Source organism: Hippocampus zosterae, chromosome 6 (genome assembly GCF_025434085.1).
Source record: "Hippocampus zosterae strain Florida chromosome 6, ASM2543408v3, whole genome shotgun sequence".
NCBI lineage: Eukaryota > Metazoa > Chordata > Actinopteri > Syngnathiformes > Syngnathidae > Hippocampus > Hippocampus zosterae.
In genome coordinates, this window is record NC_067456.1 from 3166743 (window position 1) to 3188841 (window position 22099).

Sequence of the window (22099 nt, forward strand, 5' to 3'; positions counted from 1 at the left end):
AAAGAATGAAAACAAAAATGAGAAATGAACAAAATAATTCAAGCAAAAGTTGAAAAACACATTTCCATAAACAAAATAAAATGAAGAACAAGAGTCATAAAACTATTTTCATAATGAGAATGCCCTTTGCTTTCATCTTTGTCAATTCATTTCACAGGTGAGAGTTTAAATGTATATACTGTATGGCCATTTTTACCAGAACGATGCTCCTCTCTTGTGGTAAGTAATGGTATTGCACAACATACATTAAAAAAACTAATTAAATGGCAAACCATCTTATAATTAAATTCTTCCAGCTCGAGGATCAATGGTGTCCTTTATGAGATATTTTATTATGAGATGCTTACACCAATGGATATAAAATAATAAATGGTATTGTTTCCTGAAAAGGTACATGTCGTTGAGTAACAGAATGCTTTTATGTCTCCAAGTCACATTTCATATTTGCACGTTCCAAGCGACGTCGTAACCTAAAATATCTACTGCTTTTTATCGAATCTAAACTTTTTTTGTCCAATTTGCTAAAGATGAAACCCGACTGTAATTTCGAGAACAATGTAAAAGCAATTTCCACATAAATATCAAAATATATTCTATTTCAATGTTATTTTTTATGTATTTTAAGATTTAATTACTTTTATATCTTATTTACATGTAAATAAAATAAAAGTGTTTTTAAAATACTCTCGGATGTTTACTACTTTTACTCTGACAAAGTACCTCTACTTCCTCTTACCAGAGCAGTGCTACTTCCTGTGGTCACTACGGGTATTGCATAACCAAACAAAAAAAAACAAACAAATACCACGCGTAACCAAGGAGAGACACACCGTGGGATTTAAAACAATATTATTTTACCAATTTAAAGTGTTAGACTGCTCCTAGAAGACCGCCTTGGTGATATTTGATGAGAAGGACAAGTTGAATTCTCCCAGCATGCATTTGCTCTGTCAGCCCGTTCGCGGCGCTTTCAGTTGCTCTTTCTACCTCTACTCAGTGGAGCGACTGCGTCCAAATCGAAACGGTAACACAATTTGTATTGACTCTGATTTAAGTGTATTTAAGTATCGCGGTGTAAAAAGTAATAAAGAGTTGGTGTTGTAGAACCTTATCGGTTACATTTGACAACGGCTTATTCATATTAATGCTGAACACTAAATACTTGCGGAAATAGTTTACGCTTATCGCATCCGTCAAAAGACGATCATGAATGAAGCGAGCCTTCATGCAAAACTGCGTTAATCATCGTGACTGTATTATTATTAGTATTTTTTTTTGTCGTTAACATTTTGTGCCACTGCAGCTGGCTACTCAGTCACGCACAAATAACTAGAAGCAACAAGGAAACTTGAAATCATTGACGGTGGGACGATCGTTCTAAAATTAAACGTTCATTTCTTTGACGGTGTTTGTATGGCTGGGTTCCTTGGCGGTACTGGTAGATATTGAGATTATATTATATGATATTTATATTAATATCCTTGTTCTAATCCATTGATTCATTTACGACACTCCTTTTCAGGGTCGAAGGGTTCTGGAGCTTTATCTGACCATAAGATCGACAACACCCTAGCCCCGTTTTGAGACAATTATCATTTACACAGACATTCCTGAACCCAACCTCATTTCACCGTCAGGTAATTGATCTCAACTCTGCTCAAATTTTCAGCTCAGAGCAATTAAAAAAAACATTACTCACTTTGTCACATATTCATTTTAATCCTTAAAAACAAAAAGACCGGTAACGCATTTCTTGTGTGATTGTGGTTGATTTTTATTACAACAGGTGGGTTCATTTTTCAACAGCCACCATGTTAGTGGCTCCTCTCTGCTTGGTGGTCTTTCTTTACCTCGGCCAGGCGTTGGGGGCACAGCTTCCACATTTAAACTGGCGTGACGTCAACAGTGCTCAGCCGTTCCCCTGGCTTCATATGAGACTGCCCCAAACGGTCGTACCTGTGCACTACGACCTAACAATTCACCCCAACCTGACCACTCTCAGCTTCACCGGAGTCGTTCGCATCCAGCTGGATGTACTCGAAGAGACCAAAGCCATCATTTTACATGCAAAGCACTTGAAGACCTTCAACGTGAAGCTCAAGACGCCCGAGGGGTCGAGGTCTCTTGAGGTTATCGAGAATTCTGTTTACCAGCAGCTTGCCCTGCTCTCACACGAGGTGATCCCCAAAGGGCGGGACTACGAGGTTCATATGGAGTTTGCCGCAAACCTCTCGGACAGCTTCCACGGTTTTTATAAGAGCAGCTACCGCACCAGCAGCGGGGAGCTCCGGTAAGCCTTAATATATGGTTTTCAGTCCCTTTTTTGGGGTGGGGGGTGTGGGGCTTTGGAATGGTGATATGTTGGCCCTGACCAATACGGATCCTTTTATAACTGATATGGATTCCGATAATTGGCAGAATAATCCAATCCTAAATTATAGGCAGAACATTTGATTGTTTTATATACTTAGTCCATTAGGATTTATTTAACTGTATGATAATTATTTTCCCCGGCACTTTTTTGGGTTGGGAGGTGGATTCTTGACTGTGTTCTCGTTCTCATCTTGTCTATTTTGTTTGTCGTCGTTATTAGGACTCTGGCATCGACGCAGTTTGAAGCCACGTTTGCTCGAACAGCCTTCCCTTGTTTTGATGAACCCGCCTTCAAAGCCAACTTCACCATCTCCATTGTACGCGAGGCACGACATATCGCCATCTCCAATATGCCCAAGGTACTCTCCGATCATTTCGACTATTTCACCACTTACTATTTCAGATTTTTTTTTTTTAAATGTGGACCGACACCACTTGTTCCTCAAGTTTTGTCACTGTTGCTATACAATATGTTGCTCTATATCTGTTACCTCATAGATAAAAACAGTGGCGTTACCCGGAAATGTGTTTGAGGATCACTTTGCCACCACGGTAAAGATGAGCACGTATTTGGTCGCCTTCATCGTGTCTGACTTCCACTCCGTCAGCAAGACGACCCAACATGGCGTCAAGGTGAGGTGCCGTTCCAATCAGACTCGGCATTTTGCCGCAATCTTCAGAACTAGTAAGAGAACAAGAACACGCTGGCATATTTTCCGTGACCATCTTCCCGTATATCCGAGTGCCCGTATTAAACAGCCGCTAGGTTGCCATGCATGCGCGCACACCAGCACCACCAGCACAATGTCTATTAAATCGGATTTAAAAATGTGTCAAAAACTGTTTAATAATGTTACTGTATGTTTTGATAAAGTACAATTTTATACAGTACTACTTTTCTCATTTAAAAAAAAAAATCAAACTTTTTTTTTGTGGGCTGGGTGGCTGGAATTTCGACTTCAATTAAATTCAATGTGAAAAGATGATTTGAACGTTTCAGTTCAACAAATCTCCATTTACATCCTCGAATGTTAGCATCCCGACTTTTAGCATTACGCAGAAACGCTTGGAGCAAAGACTGACGCATGCATTCCTGATTGCCACCAGATTTCCGTCTACGCCGTAGCTGAGAAAATCAACCAGACGGACTTCGCGCTGGACGCCGCCGTGAAGCTGCTCGACTTTTACGACGACTACTTCAACATCCCTTACCCACTTCCCAAACAGGGTGAACACGTTGTTCAGTATTTGACAATGGATGATGGGAACGTGACATGGCGTAACATTTCAGTCTCATATGCAAATCGGCGACATTGTTCATACCCTGGCCGCCTCAAACTTATTGGATCAAATATAGTTGGTGTTTTCGGATTCAATAATCATCCACAACAATTTTAACTCACAAGGAACTTGGTCATCTTGGTCTCCTTGGTCTTTGTGGACTATTTCTAGTTTATTTTATCGTGGTTAGAGGAGTGGTTACTAGTTGATGTTTTTGTGTATATGTCACCAGCAGTTAAATGGAAAGAATCATTTCAAAACGCGTCGTACAGGGTGCCACCAAAAACTTGACATCGTCTCATCTAATAACATGGCCATTACTCATTTGAACCATCTCAATTTTTAAGATGCGTCTCATTAAGCTAAATATCGTTCAACGCAAATGTAAATTCCTTGAAGGCTTTCCTATTTTTATTTCCGCAGGGTGTCGAATGACATTTACTTGCTGTAAAATGGCATTCCGTGTGTTAGGAAATGCTTGAACAAAGCTCGCGTGAATACACACCAACTGAAAAGCGGATTTGGTACAAAAATTCATAAAGGAAAAAACAAGCAGCGTGTCACAGTACCCTTCAAAGAACATAAAGTGAAGTTTTATCCGCCTGAAAATGTGATTGGAATTTTGATCAATACAGTGATTTCTCGTTTATCATGGTTAATGGGGACCAAAACCACCCGCGATAAACAAAAATCCGTGAAGTAGCTACCAATTAACATATATATATTTTTTAAAAAGCCCCACGTGGGCAGAGCGCGCACACACACACACACACTTAGACACGGATTTTTGCAGACTTTAAAAAAAATAAAATTGATGAATGTTTGAAAAAATCAGTGATAAACGAACCGCGAAATAGCGAGGGATCACTGTATTTTATGTTTCATCTCGTTTGCTTCGGCGTTACTCGGATATTGACATTTGAAGCGATGCAGCCTGTGTGTAGGCGTTGTAAAGGTTGTGCATTTCCTTTCCATGTCTGTTTGTGCTCCCAGCAGACCTGGCTGCTATTCCCGATTTCCAATCCGGAGCGATGGAGAACTGGGGCCTGACCACCTACAGGGAGTCGGCCCTTCTCTTCCACCCTGAAAAATCCTCCGTCACTGACAAAGTGCACATCGCCAAGATTATCGCTCACGAGCTTGCGCACCAGGCAAGAGCGCCGCGACGCAACACACATCGCAAGGAGACGTCACTTGTCACATTGACGGCGGATCCCAAAAAGTCGACGCACCCCTTGTTTAAGTGCCAGTCATTTCAAAAACAAAGAGACCAGCCTTCCCATGAGCAGTTTCCCCATGCCTGCGTGGGTTTTTCGCCGGGTCATCTTGTTTCCTCCCACATTCCAAAAAACATTGCACGGCAGTTTAATGGCAAGCTCTAATTTGTCTTTAGGCGTGACGGTGATTGGGAAGGGTTCTTTGTCTACATGTGCCCTGCGATTGGCTGGCAGCCAACTTCAGGGTGTTGCCCGTCTGCGTCCCCAAGATGGCTGGGATGGGCTCCAGCACCTCCGTGACCCCTGTGAGGATAAGCGGATTAGGAAATGGACGCATGGATGGATGGATGGGTGGATCAACCATTTCAAAACTTTTTTACACCATCAACGTGTGACCTATTGACCTGTAGATCTCATTAGACTAGGTATGGGCCGATTACCGGTTTGATGCGTTACTGTGCTTTTAAGGCGTCAGAGCTCAATAAGCATCAATACAGGATGACACATGTCAAGAGCTCTTCTTTAAAAAAAAAAAGAATTGTCTTCAATTAATTTTCTCCTCCACACCTTCCTCCTCAGAATGGGGAGGGCTGAGCAGCTACGTCCGAAGGAAAGAAAGAGAGGGAGAGAGGAAAACAAAAGAAGCACGGATGCCTGCGTTATTACTGTTGCATTGTCTGTAAAGAATTAAAAAAAAAAAAACGGTGCCAGTGGGAACAATGAGTAAATGAATAGCCCACGGGTCTGTTCTAAAATGACTCAGCAATCATAGGACTTTGTCTGTCGCTCGATAAGAAGAAATAAAACCCAACAAGAAGGTTCACATTAGGTTATTTAAGCTTCACATGGTTTCTTCTGTAAGAAATATTCTCTATTTTGTTTCCCCCCAAAAAAAAATGTTCACATCACCTGGCATTTGATCAAGGGTGCAAGCTTTTTCGATGCACCGTCCTGTTATATGAGAATCTCCCGTTGTCTTCTGTGTGCAGTGGTTTGGCAACCTGGTGACGATGGAGTGGTGGAATGACTTGTGGCTCAACGAGGGTTTCGCCAAATTCATGGAGTTCATTGCTGTCAACGCCACCTACCCGCAGTTCCGAGTGGTGAGAGAGTGATACCGTCTATTACATGTGGCCTTCTCTTTCTTGACAGTCGTAGGCTCCTCTTCTTTTTTCGTTTTTCGTTTTTTCACTCGTCTTGGTAGCTCATGGGATTCATTTTAGCAGTCACCTATCACATGACCAAGAAGCGCGCCTTGACCCGCGGCAAGAGTGACACACTGTAAACGGATTTATTTCAAAATAAAACATTTTTCAAATTCCGAAATAAATAAAATAGAAGTAATGTAACTTGGCTATACGTCCTTGGGTGTTTTGAAAGGCGCTTATACAGTAAATTTAGTAAGTTCTGTCCTGGGCTGCTCCCTTGACACTCTGGAGGAGGTGGGCAACAGAAGGATGCTAATTAAGCTAAAAGCTATGATGGACAGTCCCTCCCACCCTCTCCAGCCCGCCCTGACAGCACTAGGTAGTTCCTTCAGCCAGAGACTGTTACACCCGCCCATTTTGTATTTATATTACACTTAATTGAACGGTGTTTGTTTTTTCTTCTTTCTACCCACATTCTTGCTGCTGGAGGCTGTAAATTTCCCCAGTGTGGGACAAATAAAGGATATCTTATCTTAAATAAAATGCATTATTATTATTATTATTATTATTAGGGCGGCCCGGTAGTCCAGTGGTTAGCACGTCGGCTTCACAGTGCAGAGGTACCGGGTTCGATTCCAGCTGCGGCCTCCCTGTGTGGAGTTTGCATGTTCTCCCCGGGCCTGCGTGGGTTTTCTCCGGGTGCTCCGGTTTCCTCCCACATTCCAAAAACATGCGTGGCAGGCTGATTGGACGCTCTAAATTGTCCCTAGGTGTGAGTGTGAGCGCAGATGGTTGTTCGTCTCTGTGTGCCCTGCGATTGGCTGGCAACCGATTCAGGGTGTACCCCGCCTACTGCCTGAAGACGGCTGGGATGGGCTCCAGCACCCCCCGCGACCCTCGTGAGGATCAAGCGGTATGGAAGATGAATGAATGAATTATTATTATTATTATTATTCTTTCTGTGCGTCCCGCTACCAAATGACCCACGGACCAGCACCGGTCCGCGGGCCCTGGGTTGGGGACCGTTGCTGTACAAAACCCACCAACAAGGCTCTCTCCTCTCAGAACGACTTATTCTTGGGCAAGTGTTACACAGCCATGGAGGTCGACAGTCTCCGTTCATCCCACCCGGTTTCCACCGCTGTGGAAAACCCCACCGAGATCCAGGAAATGTTTGACAAAGTGTCCTACGATAAGGTAAGTTTTTTTTACCCCCCGTTGCCAGCATCCTCGATCAACGTGTGGTTCTTTGTTGAATGCGGTTTGCTCCTTTTTCAGGGAGCGTGCCTTCTGAACATGCTGAAAAACTTCCTGACACCTGACGTGTTCGAGGTTGGCATCCTCCGCTACCTGAAGCGCTATAGCTACAAAAACACCGCCAACAGCCACCTGTGGGAGAGCCTGACCAATGTGAGTCATTCATGTATCTGAGGACAATGCCCCGAAATTGTAGTTTTATATATTCTTTATCCTCTGTGAAAAACAACAAATGACTGCACCTTAGTGAGAAGTTGAGACCTTAGCGTCCGGTTCCTTTTCCCATTTCTGCGTGCTTATTTTTATTTGTTTATTTATTGATACAACATTATAGACTGCTTATTGCTTTATGGAAAAAACATGACGTTTTTGGTCTTTTTCTGGATGCTGCCGTTTTTTCATATTGCCACGTGTCCTCTCTCACTGAGAACTGAAAACAAACAACTTAAAAACAAAACAAAACAAAACAAAACAAAAAAAAGCTGCCAGATTTTAGTTACAAGATTTAATTGTTTTTTTTCTTTATTATATAATTGTGTACATTTTACATTTTAATTTAGTGTCTTAGTAAGTTTAGAGCTGAAGAAGTGCTGTCCACATACTTACATATCATTTTTTTTTACGTCACATGGAAAGTGATACAGCCACTTATGACCTACTGACTTATGTTCACGCTTTTTTTGTTTGGGACATTTTTTTGTTGAAGTGTTGAAATGCTCGAAAAGACCTTAGTCATGGGTATGGTGCGCGGCGAAGCCTCATTTTTAACCTTGATTTAACACCATTTGGGGACAACTTCAGTTCTATTGAGATCTTATTGCATTTCTGTGCAGCATAACAGCAGAATGCTGACCCACCATGTTTGCATTGAATTTGGTCCTAACCTATAAAACGAAATGAATGGGATATATCATCTTTCAAGATTGTTCAGAGCCTCAAGGTCATTTGAATTCAACAACGCTGATGCAAACCCTTCGCTCCTCATCGAGCTTCTCTTCTCGCACAGGTTTGCAATCTGAATGATCTGCCAGGCGCGCCAACAAAACAGAAAGAATTCTGCTCAAAACGCATCCTCCCATCGGGAGAAAACGTACGTGCTTGAAAATGTCATGGGTGTGATGGGCACCTTGTGGACTGATTTGTGCCTCGTGTGGCCCATCAAACAGTACGATGGCGAGAAGTTGAACATCAAGACCGTCATGGACACGTGGACGCTACAGAAGGGCTTCCCGCTAGTCAACATCGACTTGAAATCGCGCAAGCTAATTCTCACCCAGCAGCATTACCTGATGACGGAGCCAGAGCCCGCCACGACTAAAGCCCTTGTGGAAACGGAAACGTAAACAAAACAAAAAAATAATCATAAATACTATCCATCCACCCGTTCATTTTTGCTTATCCTCATTAGGGTCAAACTGCACAATTTTAATTTTCAATTGTGATGTTTAGGCCCATTTGGCAGATTCCACTCACATACAAGACGAGTGACTCTGCCACAACACACTACCACCTGATGAGAACTGCAGTAGGTAAGTGGTTTTTTTTTTTTTTTTTTTCACTTGACCACACGGGTGTCAATTTTTTTTTTTTTTGTCGCGGGCTCCATTTCCTCTGTGAAACCGTAATAAGGAAGTCAAGAATAAATTGATTATCTAAAAATGAAATGTGTAGTCTTTAACTATGCGAAAATATATATTTTTTTATTCATTCATTCATTCATCTTCCGTACCGCTTGATCCTCACTAGGGTCGCGGGGGGTGCTGGAGCCCATCCCAGCCGTCTCCGGGCAGTAGGCGGGGGACACCCTGAATCGGTTGCCAGCCAATCGCAGGGCACACAGAAACGAACAACCATTCGCACTCACACTCACACCTAGGGACAATTTAGAGTGTTCAATCAGCCTGCCACGCATGTTTTTGGAATGTGGGAGGAAACCGGAGCACCCGGAGAAAACCCACGCAGGCCCGGGGAGAACATGCAAACTCCACACAGGGAGGCCGGAGCTGGAATCGAACCCGGTACCTCTGCACTGTGAAGCCGACGTGCTAACCACTTGGCTACCGGGCCGCCCTATATATATATTTTTTATTTTTTTTTAATTTTTATCCAAATACTTGATTATTAGGGAGAATTTACTTATTAGGGAGAATTTACTTTAAACTTTCAGAATATTAATGGAGATGATTATTTATTTATTTTGGTCAGTGGCCTCCTTGTTTTTCTTGATTTTTTTTTTAACAATATAACCGAGCTTAAAATATTATGTTTGTGTTTTGCACTTGTTGCTGAACCTTCGCTTGCAGTGAAAAACGGGCTTGTGTCCAGTATTTGGGTTGACTGTAGCTCCCGGTCCACAGATCTCTTTCGCATTCCCAACGACGTGGACTGGATCAAGTTCAACGTGGACATGAGCGGCTACTACGTCGTTCACTACGGCAAACAGGGGTGGAAGAACATGATTAAACTGCTGCACAACAACCACACGGCGCTGAGCGGCAAGGACCGAGCCAGCCTCATCCATGACGTCTTCCGGCTCGTCAGGTTGGTAAACGTCGAGAGCGATGCGTTATTTCTTTCAGTGACTGAGTTTGTTTTTTGGACTTTGCAAAAAGGCAACAATACATTTAGGGCAGGGGTGCCCAACCTTTTTTGTCCCCCAAGCAGCCAACCTCCGTAGCTCTACCAGTCCAGTGTCAACATCGCAACCCCACACACTAATGTGCATGATGAGCAATAGCCGTAACTGACCTTAATATGAACCAAACAGAAAAAGAAACCAGATACGATATCATTTTTTTTGGTTTATTTTAGACAAAGAAAAGTTTCCACTTACATCCAGCCCTGACTGTAAACCTCGCGGGATCGGCCAGCAGCGGCTTCATTTGGGGGGAGGGGCCACAGCGGCACCAGGCGCTGCTCATTGAGAACAGGCTTAACAACGTGCTTTCATGTCACAGACTCCAACAGTCTCCAATGACACCAGAAAAAAGTTGCTAGATTTTCACGAGTCACTGGTTTGAAAAAATAGTCGCTCGAGAGGGTCGGAATACTCGCTAAATAAAGCGCCAAAGTCGCGAAGCTGCTAACACTGACTTCCTGTCATGTCATAATTTTTTATATATATTTTTTTCGCCTTGGAAGCAGTCCTGGTTGGGCACCCCTTATTTTGACTTTTTTTTTTTGGGGGGGGGGGTGCCTTGACCGCAAGTATATAGGTAGGGAAAATAAATAAATTTTAAAATTGGCTGCGTAGCCCGTGCTGTCTCAAAGTCCTTGTTAATAGCGAATACGAGGATTGTATTTTCATGGCTTTTACACGCCTTTTTCTTTTTTTTTTTTGTTTTGGAAATGTGCATGTTGCAGTATCAATAAGCTGGGCCTGGAAACAGCTCTGGACCTGACCGCATATCTCTCCAAGGAGACCGACATCATATCAGTGACTCAGGGCTTTCAAGAGCTCCTACCCATCTACAAACTGATACAAAGGAGGGAACTTGGTCTTCTCGAAGACAGCATGAAGGTGAACTGAGTTTTACCATCCAAAGTCAAACGACTGCTCCTTTTCTTGGTTGGGAAACAGACGTCTGACACAACACATCCAATGATAATTAACTAAGAATCTGTAGAGTTGAAATGTCACATGACTGGTTTGATTTGGCGCCTGAATGGTTCTGCAACCTTTTGTTAGAGGCTGTGAAGCAGTGATTGACTCTGAGTGCAATTACTGTTAAATTAAATCACTTACAGCTTGAAAATATTGTCAATTAGCTCTTGATAGCCTTTAATGTTAGGGAAAATTGAGACCAATTTTTTTTTTTTAAGAGCTAATATTTGCCGATTAAATTGGTCAGGGCCTAGTCGAAACTCTTGGCAACAAAAGTGATCACACCCCTCGGTGAAATGTCCAATTTGGGCCCAACTGGCAAGTTTCCTCCTTTTGCTACGCTAACTGATGAACACCTTCAAATTGTAACTCGTTCCTACTTTTTTTCCCCCCCTAATATTTTCTAAATGAGTTCCGAATGACCTCGGTTTGATCTAGAAACGATCATTCCTGTTTTTGTCTCCAACCTCCACTTCCTCAGCATTGTTCTCCGTCTCCAACTTGTAGAAACCACCGCCGCTCGGCTTTTATCCAGATCCATTCCGATGTTCAGGCTCATCGCAATTCTTGCGCAACATTTTGACAGTCACATCCAGTAGCGCAATACTCTGGTGTCATATGACATTGTGTCATATCATTATCTGCTTGCTGCCTTTTATTTACAGTCCCTCACCTGGCATTGAAACCTAGAGGCAGTAATAAATTGTGCCATATCGTTTTTAAAAAAGTGCATCCCCTGATTATGGAGGTCTGGATATCTTCCCTGTATGTAAAGGATCCTCAGACCCACGGATTTCAAGAAGGGCCTGTTTTAGACGTCCGACTAGTTGAGACTAAATCAAAAGTGAGCATCTCTGCTTGTACCAACCAAGTCGTGCAGTTCATTTTTTCCTTGTCTCCCCCCTCCCCCACAGAGTTTCATGCTGGACTTGTTCAAGCACTTGATTGACAGTCAGAGTTGGGACGATTCCGGTTCGGCGTCGGAGCGAACGCTGCGCAGCTCCCTGCTGGTGTTCGCCTGTGTCAGGAACTACACCCCTTGTGTGACGAAAGCCAAGCACCTGTTCAACATGTGGAGGGACTCGGATGGCCAAATGAGGTCAGAGCCGGCATTCCCTCACGTTGGAGCGATGATGATGATGTCTGATGCAGGGAATTGAAGATGTCTCCGCTTCTCAGCCTCCCCGTCGACGTCACCCTGGCCGTGTATGCCGTCGGGGCTCAAACAGAGGAAGGGTGGGACTTCCTGTTTGAGTTTCACCGCCGGGCCTTGCAAATGTCCGTTCAGACCCGCATCAGGATTGCCTTGGCGAGCAGCCCGTTGCGTCAAAAGCTCAAGTGGTGCGTATGCTAACAAGGACGCTGCATTGCGGCTGTCCCGTTCGCCTCAGTACAATTAGGACATTATATCAGGACATGGGTGTTAAACTTGAGGCCTGGGGGCCAGATCTGGCCCACCACATAATTTTAGGTGGCCCATGACAGCAGCTCAAACGTGTCGACTTCCATGATCCTTTCTAAAATCTCGATCAAAATTTTAAATTCTTATATGTAATTAAAAAAAAAAAGATATATTCTAAGCATTTTCTTGTTGCCAAACCCGTCATGATAAAAACTTAAACAACAGGTGAATAAACCGTTATTCTTGACATGTTTCCACCAAGTGAAACGGTAACTAAAATGTGTCCCGCGCCCAAAATGAGTTTGACACCCCTGTTAGAACATGGGAAATGGGGGGGGGGATGATTGAAAAATGCTAAATGATTCAAGGTGAAGCAAATGGGGATACATATATGACTTATTTATCCAATTCATTTGTTGTTTGTATTTATTTCAAACTGTTTTGGTTTGGTTCTTCTGAAAGGATTACCATAAAATCCCTTGAATAACCCCCCCTGTATAATATGTTCCCCCTCCTCCTTTAAAATCACTCACAAAAAGCATTTTTTTCTGTACTTGCCTATAATATGCCCCCCCCCCCCGCCCCCTTTAATCAGAAGGAATCGTATGAACGAATAAATATTAAAAACGTACCAATTCAATGTAAATGACTTTAAATCCATGTTAAAAAGTATTATAAAATGTTTTGGAAAATCTTATGACACCAGACACACCTTGAATAATTTTAGTGAACAACCCCCCGCCCCCCCCAAAAAAAAGAACCACCTGCCTTCATTCTCTCCTTCACATTTCACTTTTTTTCCTCAAGAGTGGGGAATCCTTTTTTTCAAAAGAAGTGGGTCTCCTCTTCTTTCCTCTGCAGGATCCTGGAGCAGAGTCTCCTCGGCGAGGTGATTAAAACTCAAGACCTGCCACACTTGTTGGTCTCTGTCAGCAGGAACCCCCGAGGCCACAGACTAGCGTGGGACTTCCTCCGAGCCAATTGGCAGACCCTGATCAAAAAGTCAGTCATAAGCCGCGCCATGAGTGACGTTTATGGTACAAGATACTTTTGTTATCACAAAACTAAACCGCAAATGGGACAAGTGTCGACATGTGTACTACTTTCTTGTCGGCCGGCGTCTTACTTGTGCCCGTCTGATTTCCAAAGTCTCTCAGGCTCTATTAGGTAAGAAGTGTTATCATTTTTTTTGAATGATAGCCAACACTAAATTGCTGAGTGAACTGAAATCAGGTCAGGTCCGGGACGTCCAATGAGCTTCTTTGTGTCATAAATGATTTTGACACTCTGGGTTAAGTCTGAACTATTTAGAAAAATCATTGAATTGCGAAAAATCCTTTCACTATTCCGATTTAATATGCAATTATTTTTTATAAGCTCCTCTTCCCTTTTTTATTTGATTTTTTTTTAACAGACACGAGCAATCATTTTTTAACAATAATCTTATCTCGTATAAAATGTGTGTGTGTGAGTGTGAAAAATTAAATCCTCCCTGAGAAGCGTTTGCGATTTGACAATTGCACTCTGCTAACATTGCAATCCCAATTTGAATTTGATTAGTTGTACTACTCTTTGTTTTTAAAAAACTACCCGTCAGTCATGTGAATGCAGTGTAAGGGACTCTGGCAACAAATCGCCACAGTCCAAGTTTCTTTGGGTATCTGTTTCAGGGGCAGTTGTATACTTGCCGGTAAATATAAGAAATATGTTCTAAGATCATCAAATAATTGACCTCTATGAACCGATATTGCAGGTTTGAAGTTGGCTCCTCCTCCATAGCGCGCATGGTGAAGGGCGTGACCGACCTGTACTCCACCAAGACAATGCTATCGTCGGTGAGTGCATCCGCGCTTTATTGTCTTGTAAGAATCCACAATTAACACATTTTTAAAAAATAGCACAATTACTGATATAAGGTCTGTGTCAAAGTGCTGTCCGAGGTGATGTCAGTTAGCACTGTTGTAGGCCTCTTTTTAAAAAAAAATGTATTTTATTTTTTATGCGTATTCAGTAGGTCCAGTACAATATGGATTTTTTTCTTCTTTTTTTAATCAGAGTTCTTAAGGCTGATGTGGTCAAAAGAAATTGACCATATCTTCCGCACCATAAGGCGCACCTAAAAGCATTCAAGTTTCTCAAAAGCCGACAGTGCGATTTATAATCTGACACGCCTTATATATGACTCAATATTCTGATTTCTTGGCCTTAGTATTTTAAATGTTCTGTAAAGCCCTATAGCGATAAAACTGTATTGTGTTGTATTCCCTTTAGTGTAGCTCCATCTAGTGGATGCATAACACAATGGCGGCCACTCTTGTAGCTTTGATTCGATGCGCCTTATAATGCAGTGCGCCCTGTATGTGAAAACAGTTTTAAAATAGGCCATTCATTGAGTATCAGGCACCCCATACTTCGAAGCTCCTTAGAGTGCAAAAAATACGATAAATTAAACTCCCAAAAAGTGTATTTCCTCACCATGTGTTGCCTGGCACCATTTCCCTTGACCAGTGTTTGAGGACCACTGCTCAGGTAAATTTGGATACATATTATGGCTTTGGTCTCATCCAATTGAGACTTGCTGGTCGTATTTTTCATGGAAAATTGCATCTCGAGAACTTTGTCATCTACCGCTGTGCTTTGGTGAATCACTTGTCTTGGTGTACTCAGGTGGAGAAGTTCTTCAGCTCTCTTACGGTGGAGATGGGCTCCGAGATGCGATGTATCCAGCAGACTTATGACGCCATCCGTGAGAACATTCGCTGGGGCGAAACCAACTTCTCCGTGTTGCAGTCCTGGCTGAAAAAACGGACGACCAGGTTTACTCATGAGGACTTGTAAGAGGGAGGTGGAAAAAAAAGACACTTTTTAGATTTCTTACCCAAAATGTAATATTTTGGGGGACAGGTGGGTCGCATTTAGGGGAGAAGCTTCCACATGTTTTATTGAAACATCTTAGTGATGTCAGTCTGTGCCAAGTTGTCCTTGGGTTACATAATTCACAAGCTTCAAGATCATACCGAAATGTCTTCAACTGATTTTCATTTGGGTTTTAATTTATTATGAACTGTTATTTTACGACTTTTGGGTTGACCCCAGGAGTTTCTCAATATGAAGTCCATGTGTTTTTCTCAATGTTGTGTGCCAAAGAGGTCAAAATGCTTTTGTCCTTTGAGAGAGGGTTTTTTGGGTTTTTTTTTTTACTTTAAATGTTTCATGGGTGAAACACTGACCCTTGGGGTGCTCCCCGTCCTTGTGTGGACCCTCTCATGGTAATCTGTGCTTACTCTACTCTGTTCTACATCATCCATCAGTGTGAATGGGAGTGTGACTACTTTTTTTTTTGTCTGTATGTGCCTTGTGTAATTCCATTCTTAACCAAAGTCATCAAGGATAGGCCTCCCGATCCTGAACAGGATAAGCGGTTAGGAAAATGGCTTTAAGGTCCACGTTTCCAACTATCCCTTTGATATTTATTTTCTTCACGACGATGAATGCTATTGTTTTGTGCTAATTCACTGCTATTTTTGTTCATTGATGACTCTGATACGACTTGTCACTTTTTAATGCTGTTGACTTGGTGTTTCAGGTTTTGTAGAACCTGAGCATTGCTGTTGATTGCTGCTGTTTTCATGGATATACGGGGTATCGATCACATCTGCACGCCATTACAACCGGGATTTGTTTAATTTGATTGAAACGTCCTGTGACAGCAGGACGTTCAAATGAGACTTTTACCCACTTGCATATTGCAATGTATGAGGAAATCCAGATGTCCTTTGGGATACACTTGTTTTTAATCTTGATGAACGTATCAAGCAAACCTTGCATTGTGTCACTTGGATTATTTAACAAAAAAACAGATGCACTTCAGATTTGATTTGACTTTGACTCATCGCATCCCTATTTTGACCATCACAAACAAACCGAATTGGAAACATCTCTCTTGTCCAAAGTACGTTTCAGAGTAAAACAGTTCTAAAACCGCCCCTGATTTGTGTGGACTTTTTTATATCCACTGAAGCATATAATACTTGTTACCACAAATCTGCCTAATGCATGAAAAAAATGCTTAGCTGTTGATTTGTGTCAAGAAATTCTCCACAGGACCTCACTGTGTCTAATGTGGTCTGAGGAGAGACGGCGTGGCCGGCGGTAGCGTTTACTTTAAAACCTCTGCAGCCGTCATAAATTCTTGCGCTAGACCTTTGGCACATACCAATAAAAGGCACCGGATACTATAATAGAAAACAGCACATCTGCAGTATCCGTGTGTGCCAGCTTCAACTTGCATTAGAAAGTCAACCTTATTCATTCTTTTTCTGCGCTTAACCCTTGCACAGACCGGGCCGCGGGCCGCTCCCTGGCAGCAGCACACCCAAGTCAGAAAAACTCCTGCTCCACTGAGCCCTTGAGTCCACACCTGAGGGGGGCCGTCACTGCGACTCAAGGTAAGAAGCTCCGAACCTCCTCATTCCACAACGAAAAATATCAGCATGGAAAAGAATTGTGAGCGCTCACGTTTTTTTTGTTGTTTTGGTTTTCCCGCCCTTATGGAGAAGATGGGACTCGGTCCGGAACGAAAAAAGGCTAAGCTAATGAAATATATTGAAATAGAACTTTTGATGTTTAATATTGTTTATATATATCCTGTACGTTGGCAAATCGTTCTTTTTTTTTTAGGGGGAGAAGAGAGTAAATTAGGTGCCATGTACCTCACACGAAAAGGCGTGACACACTCACGTGATCCCTCTTTAGCCTCTGTGTAAAGAAAGTTAATTACAAACTCAAGGTAAATACAATAAAACGAAAAGCACATTTCACCCGCGCTATTCACATCTGCAGCGCCGCTATCAACTGTTCACATCTTATTCTTAATCTTTTACAGTAAAGTGTAAGAAATGTCCCGAGTGAGGCCATTTGTGGCGTTTCGGACACCTGCCAATAAGGCTCGTGATAACGCGTCGTGTCTATTTTTATGTCACGGCTGGATTCGAAATTCAAAAGACCAGACCAACTGATCAGCCAAATAGTGAACCGACACCCACCGTTGTCATTTACGGCGGATCGGCAAAGTGGTGACCAACGTCTTACGGAGTCACAGAATTTCGTACGGGACCAATAAAGAATCGACCTCCCTCTTTAGCTACTGACGACCGCTGCAAAAAATGTCTGTTGACATTGGGTTGGGTGTCATTTTTGTCAGCATGCAGTCATGCCGTCCGCTAATCAGTGTGATGATTCAGCCGCTCGTGATAGTGTCATGTGTCTACTGAAAGATTACGCGTCACTGCATTTTTATTTTTTGTATAATGATGTAACATACTCACAGTGGCAAAATTTGGTTACGGTCTTCTGTCGGAGCGAACAGAAACGCGATGGGCACTGAAACACAACAAAAGTTTTCCTTTGCATTTGCTTCAATCAATTGTTCTCAAATTTCTCGATTCTTGTGAAAATGTATTTTTGTAATGGACTTATTATCCAGGGTTGGTATTTTGTTTATTAAATAATTTCGGAACAAGTGAAATGCACTTAGCATAGCGTGTTACTAGCTATGTGTTACCTATGATGAAAACTAAAAGAGGGGGGAAAAAGGGTTTAGGCAAAGTACATAAATTCAAAACAGTGACAATATAAAACAGAGTACACCAGAAAAATATGTAGATAATGTGCATAGATGCAGGCATTTGACTATTAGTGTACCGCGGGTTCCGTAGATGATAGCACAGTGTAAACGTTCAAGTGAGGAGGATTATAAAAGAAACGTATTGCAGCGTGGCTGACAGATTATGATGTCATTTGTTCAGAGGTTTTAGGATTGGTAGCTTTGTAGCCTTTTTCTGACTGTGATGCTCCTGGAACATCATTAAAGCCAAGTCAAAAAACATTTAAGACACTAAAAATAAAGGCTCAAATTTCATCCTTGTTGTGTTGTACGCCGAGAAATCTGAATATAATTTTAAAAAATGAGCTATAGCACGGATGGAGAGGTAGCATGTAGCTACCAGCTCACAGAGGTAAGACGGCGTACAACCATTTGGAGATTTGAAAACAAATAGTTGACTCTTAAAATCAAGTGTGAAACGGAGGGAGTTTGAATCTTTACAACGACCCCGTCATTCATGACGACATGTTTACGCAAGAAATCCGAACCAGCGACAACCAGTGCGGGTGGACTGTAAAAGTAGACTGTAAACCGTATTGTGTTAGAGCAGGTTGCCCGCTAAAGACGCTTATCATGACATGGATGGGTTGTAAAAAAAAACACACACACACACATTCCGAGATCATGGCAACTCGTACAAATTCATGTGGTTCAAAGTGTATCATGCAGTTGTTGGAAGATTCGCGGGAGTTGATCTGCCTCGGATTTCAGCGATGGAAATAAGACTGTACTGCTTAAAATAGGGTGACACTCTGTTCCTCATTGGTGTCTTTTATTGAGGTACAATAAAACATATCACAAAAGGTACTGTACTGAATATATTCTGAAGTAGTGATTAGCTCGTCTTGAGTTTTGTTGAAGACAAAGCTATTATTCTGTGGTATGAATGGCCACAGGTGAGTCGACCTTCCGCCATATGGTGGAGTATGTCTCACTCAATCTCATATATCAATAAAAATACATGACTTGTAATAAGCAACGAAAACCCATTCAAGATATTGAAATGTGCTCTTAAAACATTACAGCACCTTGCAGGCAACCCACGCTGACCAGTTATTAGCAAGCGTAGCATTTCATTGGCGAGTAAGTGAACTAGCTAGCGTAGCATTTCATTGGTGAGTAAGAGAACAAACAAAAGCAGTCAAGATTGAGGCCTTGTCTTCATTGCGTTTTTAAGAAATTTATTCCCCGTTAGCGCCGTTTAGCGTCACTAGATCAGCATTTGGTTGATGAGTTTACCTGCTACTGAAAAAATAAAATCTACATAAGTGAGTCGACCTTCCGCCATATGGTGGAGTATGTCTCGCTCAATGTCATAGATACATCAATAAAAATACATGACTTGAACCCATTCAAGATATTGAAATGTGCTCTTAAATCATTACAGCACCTTCCAGGCAACCCACACTGACCAGTTATTAGCAAGCATAGCATTTCATTGGTGAGTAAGTGAACTAGCTAGCGTAGCATTTCATTGATGAGTAAGAGAACAAACAAAAGCAGTCAAGATTGAGGCCTTTTCTTCATTGCGTTTTTAAGAAAATTATTCCCCGTTAGCGCCGTTTAGCTTCACTAGCTCAGCTTTTGGTTGATGAGTTTACCTGCTACTGAAAAAATAGAATCTACATATTGGTATTCAAACTGAATTAGCATATAATGCTAATTCAAGGAGAAAGATTGTTTGTGCACTGAGGCCTCACAAGTGACTCGCGCTAGTGTCTCTCCACCTGACTGACCTGCCGCGAGCTATTTACGACTTAGTTGGCGGCATAGCGTGTTAGGCATGACTGCTGAAGTGTGGAACTTGAATAATAAGATAAGATAAGATAAGATATCCTTTATTTGTCCCACACTGGGGAAATTTACAGCCTCCAGCAGCAAGAATGTAGGTAGAAAGAAGAAAAAACAACAAACATCGTTCAATTAAGTGTAATATAAACACAAAATGGATAAATCGCAGTGCTAATTAATAATTAATGTTAAACAGGATTTAGCATGCACGTATTTATTAACTAGACACTTTTTAAGTGGAAAGGAATCAGGGAGGCTAAATAATCTGCAATTGCTCCCGTTCAGGTCTGACTGCTCTTCTGTTGCAATCCACATTCGTTGACCTCGAAGGATGGCTTTCAGCAGCATCCCCGCTCTCGAGTAAGTCCATTCACATGCAAACGATTCAGGATGTTTCAAGCCGCAAATCGAACATGTGACTGAAACCGAATCCATTTGCCTCCCAAGGATCTTCCTGGCCGTCCTGGGCATCGGTCTCCTCATCATGTTCTGCACCACCTTCTGCAGGGCGTGCAGCCGCCTGAGGGAGGAGGAGATCGAGAGGGAGGCGTGGAGACGGACCGAGCATGACGGTCGCCCTCCTTCCATATTTTTCATCCCCTTTCATGGGAGACTGTCGCAGCAGCAGCAGCAGGAAGAAGACCAACACCAACCTCGGTACAGCCAAGAAATTTTGACCCCACCACAGTACAACACTGCCGGAGGCTACTGTGGACCTCCGCCGTCCTACACCGAGGTGATTCTTGGCTTAATTGATGTCCCTTTTCAAGTACTGTTTCTATAGCATTCATATCACCTTTTTAAGGTCTCTATATACACTTGTAAAATAATACAAGCACATTTGAAAACATAATATATTGAGAGGGAGAAAGTGAGAGCGCGCGCACGCAATAGATAAGACAAAACTATTATATACTGTTCGTCTATCAATCCCTCTGTTTCCAGTCAACAAATCCCATTTTTTTCTCAAACAATTGATCTCATTATAGACATCGATCATGCCCAAAAATGTACATTATATAATGAACCCACAGTTTTCTGTAGGAATAAAAAGCAAGATTACCGGGGATGAAATTCAATCAGGTGAAATAAAATCGAGGCTGAGCTTGAAATACTTCCCTTTTTCACTCTTCTGCTTTCATTTTCATCAAACATAAATGTGCCACCATCTAGTGGCAGACTGCAGAATTACACCAGCAATAAAGAAGCGGCAAGACAAAACTGAGTTATTTAAACTAATAAAAAAAAAAGAAAAAGATGAATTAGGGTCTTAAGGTTCTAACATACTGTAGGTGTGGGCAATATTTAGGATTCAAGGGCCACATTGCAGTTTTTGAAACAAGGATGGACCAGGTCATTTGTTAGCTGATGGGGATGGGGAGGTGTATGTAAGATACTTTCACTCATTTTCAGATTGTATGATTTATTTGAATATACAGTACTGTACATCTTGAGTTATGCGGCACAGTCGGCATTGCCTCACAGGTCGGAGATCCCGGGTTTGAAGCCAGCCTCTGTGGAATTTTCAAGTTCCCCACATGCTTGTGTTTGGTTTTATACTCTGGCTCCCCGTCACATTCCAAAAACATGCATGTTAGGTTCATCGAAGACTCAATTGTGCATGCGAGTGGGAACGTTTATCTCGATGTGCCTTGCGATTGGCCGGCGACCAGGACATCCAGAGTGATGTGTCACTGAGCATTCCCCTCGTGTGTGTGACTGTGGTTTTGTCCTTTCTCTGTGTTCCAGCTGGGCTTTAAGCCCGACGATTTGCCGCCAGCGTACACTGAATACAACGTGAACGCCGTAATAGCGCCGGCTCACACGGACACCGTCCAATCTTCGACGCAGCCATAAAGCCCTGCAGCTGTGACGGGTTTATGGACAGACTAGACGTCCGATTATTTCACTGGAGCCACTGGACTTTATCTTGAAAGTGTGTGTGTGTGCGTGTGTGACCTTGGAGAGAATGAACGCAAAGATAATGGACACTGGTGAATTGGCATCATCATTAGAATGACCTGAAATTCATTTCACAGTTTGCTAAACATGTATTTTTTGGGAGCAAATAATTGTCTAAATATATATTAAGAGCAAAGTAGCTGGTCTACTTACTAACAAAGCGCAAAACCATAATTTTGTATGCTCCAACCCCCCCCCCAAAAAAGCCTGTATATTTGTTGAATAATATATTGTCATATGTGCATGTTGTACAATAAAATATTGCTAAGATCACAAGTGAATGTATGAATAACCATATATATTTTTTCTAACATTACCATTTAAAAAAACAAAAAAAAGCAGTTCAGGAAGAATGTTTGGACGGTCCCAACGAATAATGAGGTCAAATATAATCAGACG

At 42.2% G+C, this 22099-nt stretch overlaps 1 protein-coding gene across 1 annotated transcript; it reads left to right on the plus strand.

Moving 5' to 3' along the window:
- Positions 1-769: 769 nt before the first annotated feature.
- On the plus strand, positions 770-21892 carry erap1b (endoplasmic reticulum aminopeptidase 1b). Its single transcript, XM_052068815.1, has 23 exons — positions 770-1024; positions 1523-1637; positions 1787-2290; positions 2594-2732; positions 2872-3006; positions 3481-3601; positions 4651-4805; positions 5861-5974; positions 7085-7216; positions 7298-7429; positions 8283-8366; positions 8443-8615; positions 8726-8805; positions 9634-9817; positions 10640-10796; positions 11795-11979; positions 12060-12221; positions 13144-13284; positions 14036-14117; positions 14950-16730; positions 20024-20098; positions 20186-20474; positions 21488-21892. Exons 3-20 carry the CDS (start codon positions 1812-1814, stop codon positions 15118-15120), a joined length of 2826 nt encoding a protein of 941 aa, XP_051924775.1. The 5' UTR covers positions 770-1024; positions 1523-1637; positions 1787-1811; the 3' UTR covers positions 15121-16730; positions 20024-20098; positions 20186-20474; positions 21488-21892.
- Positions 21893-22099: the final 207 nt, after the last annotated feature.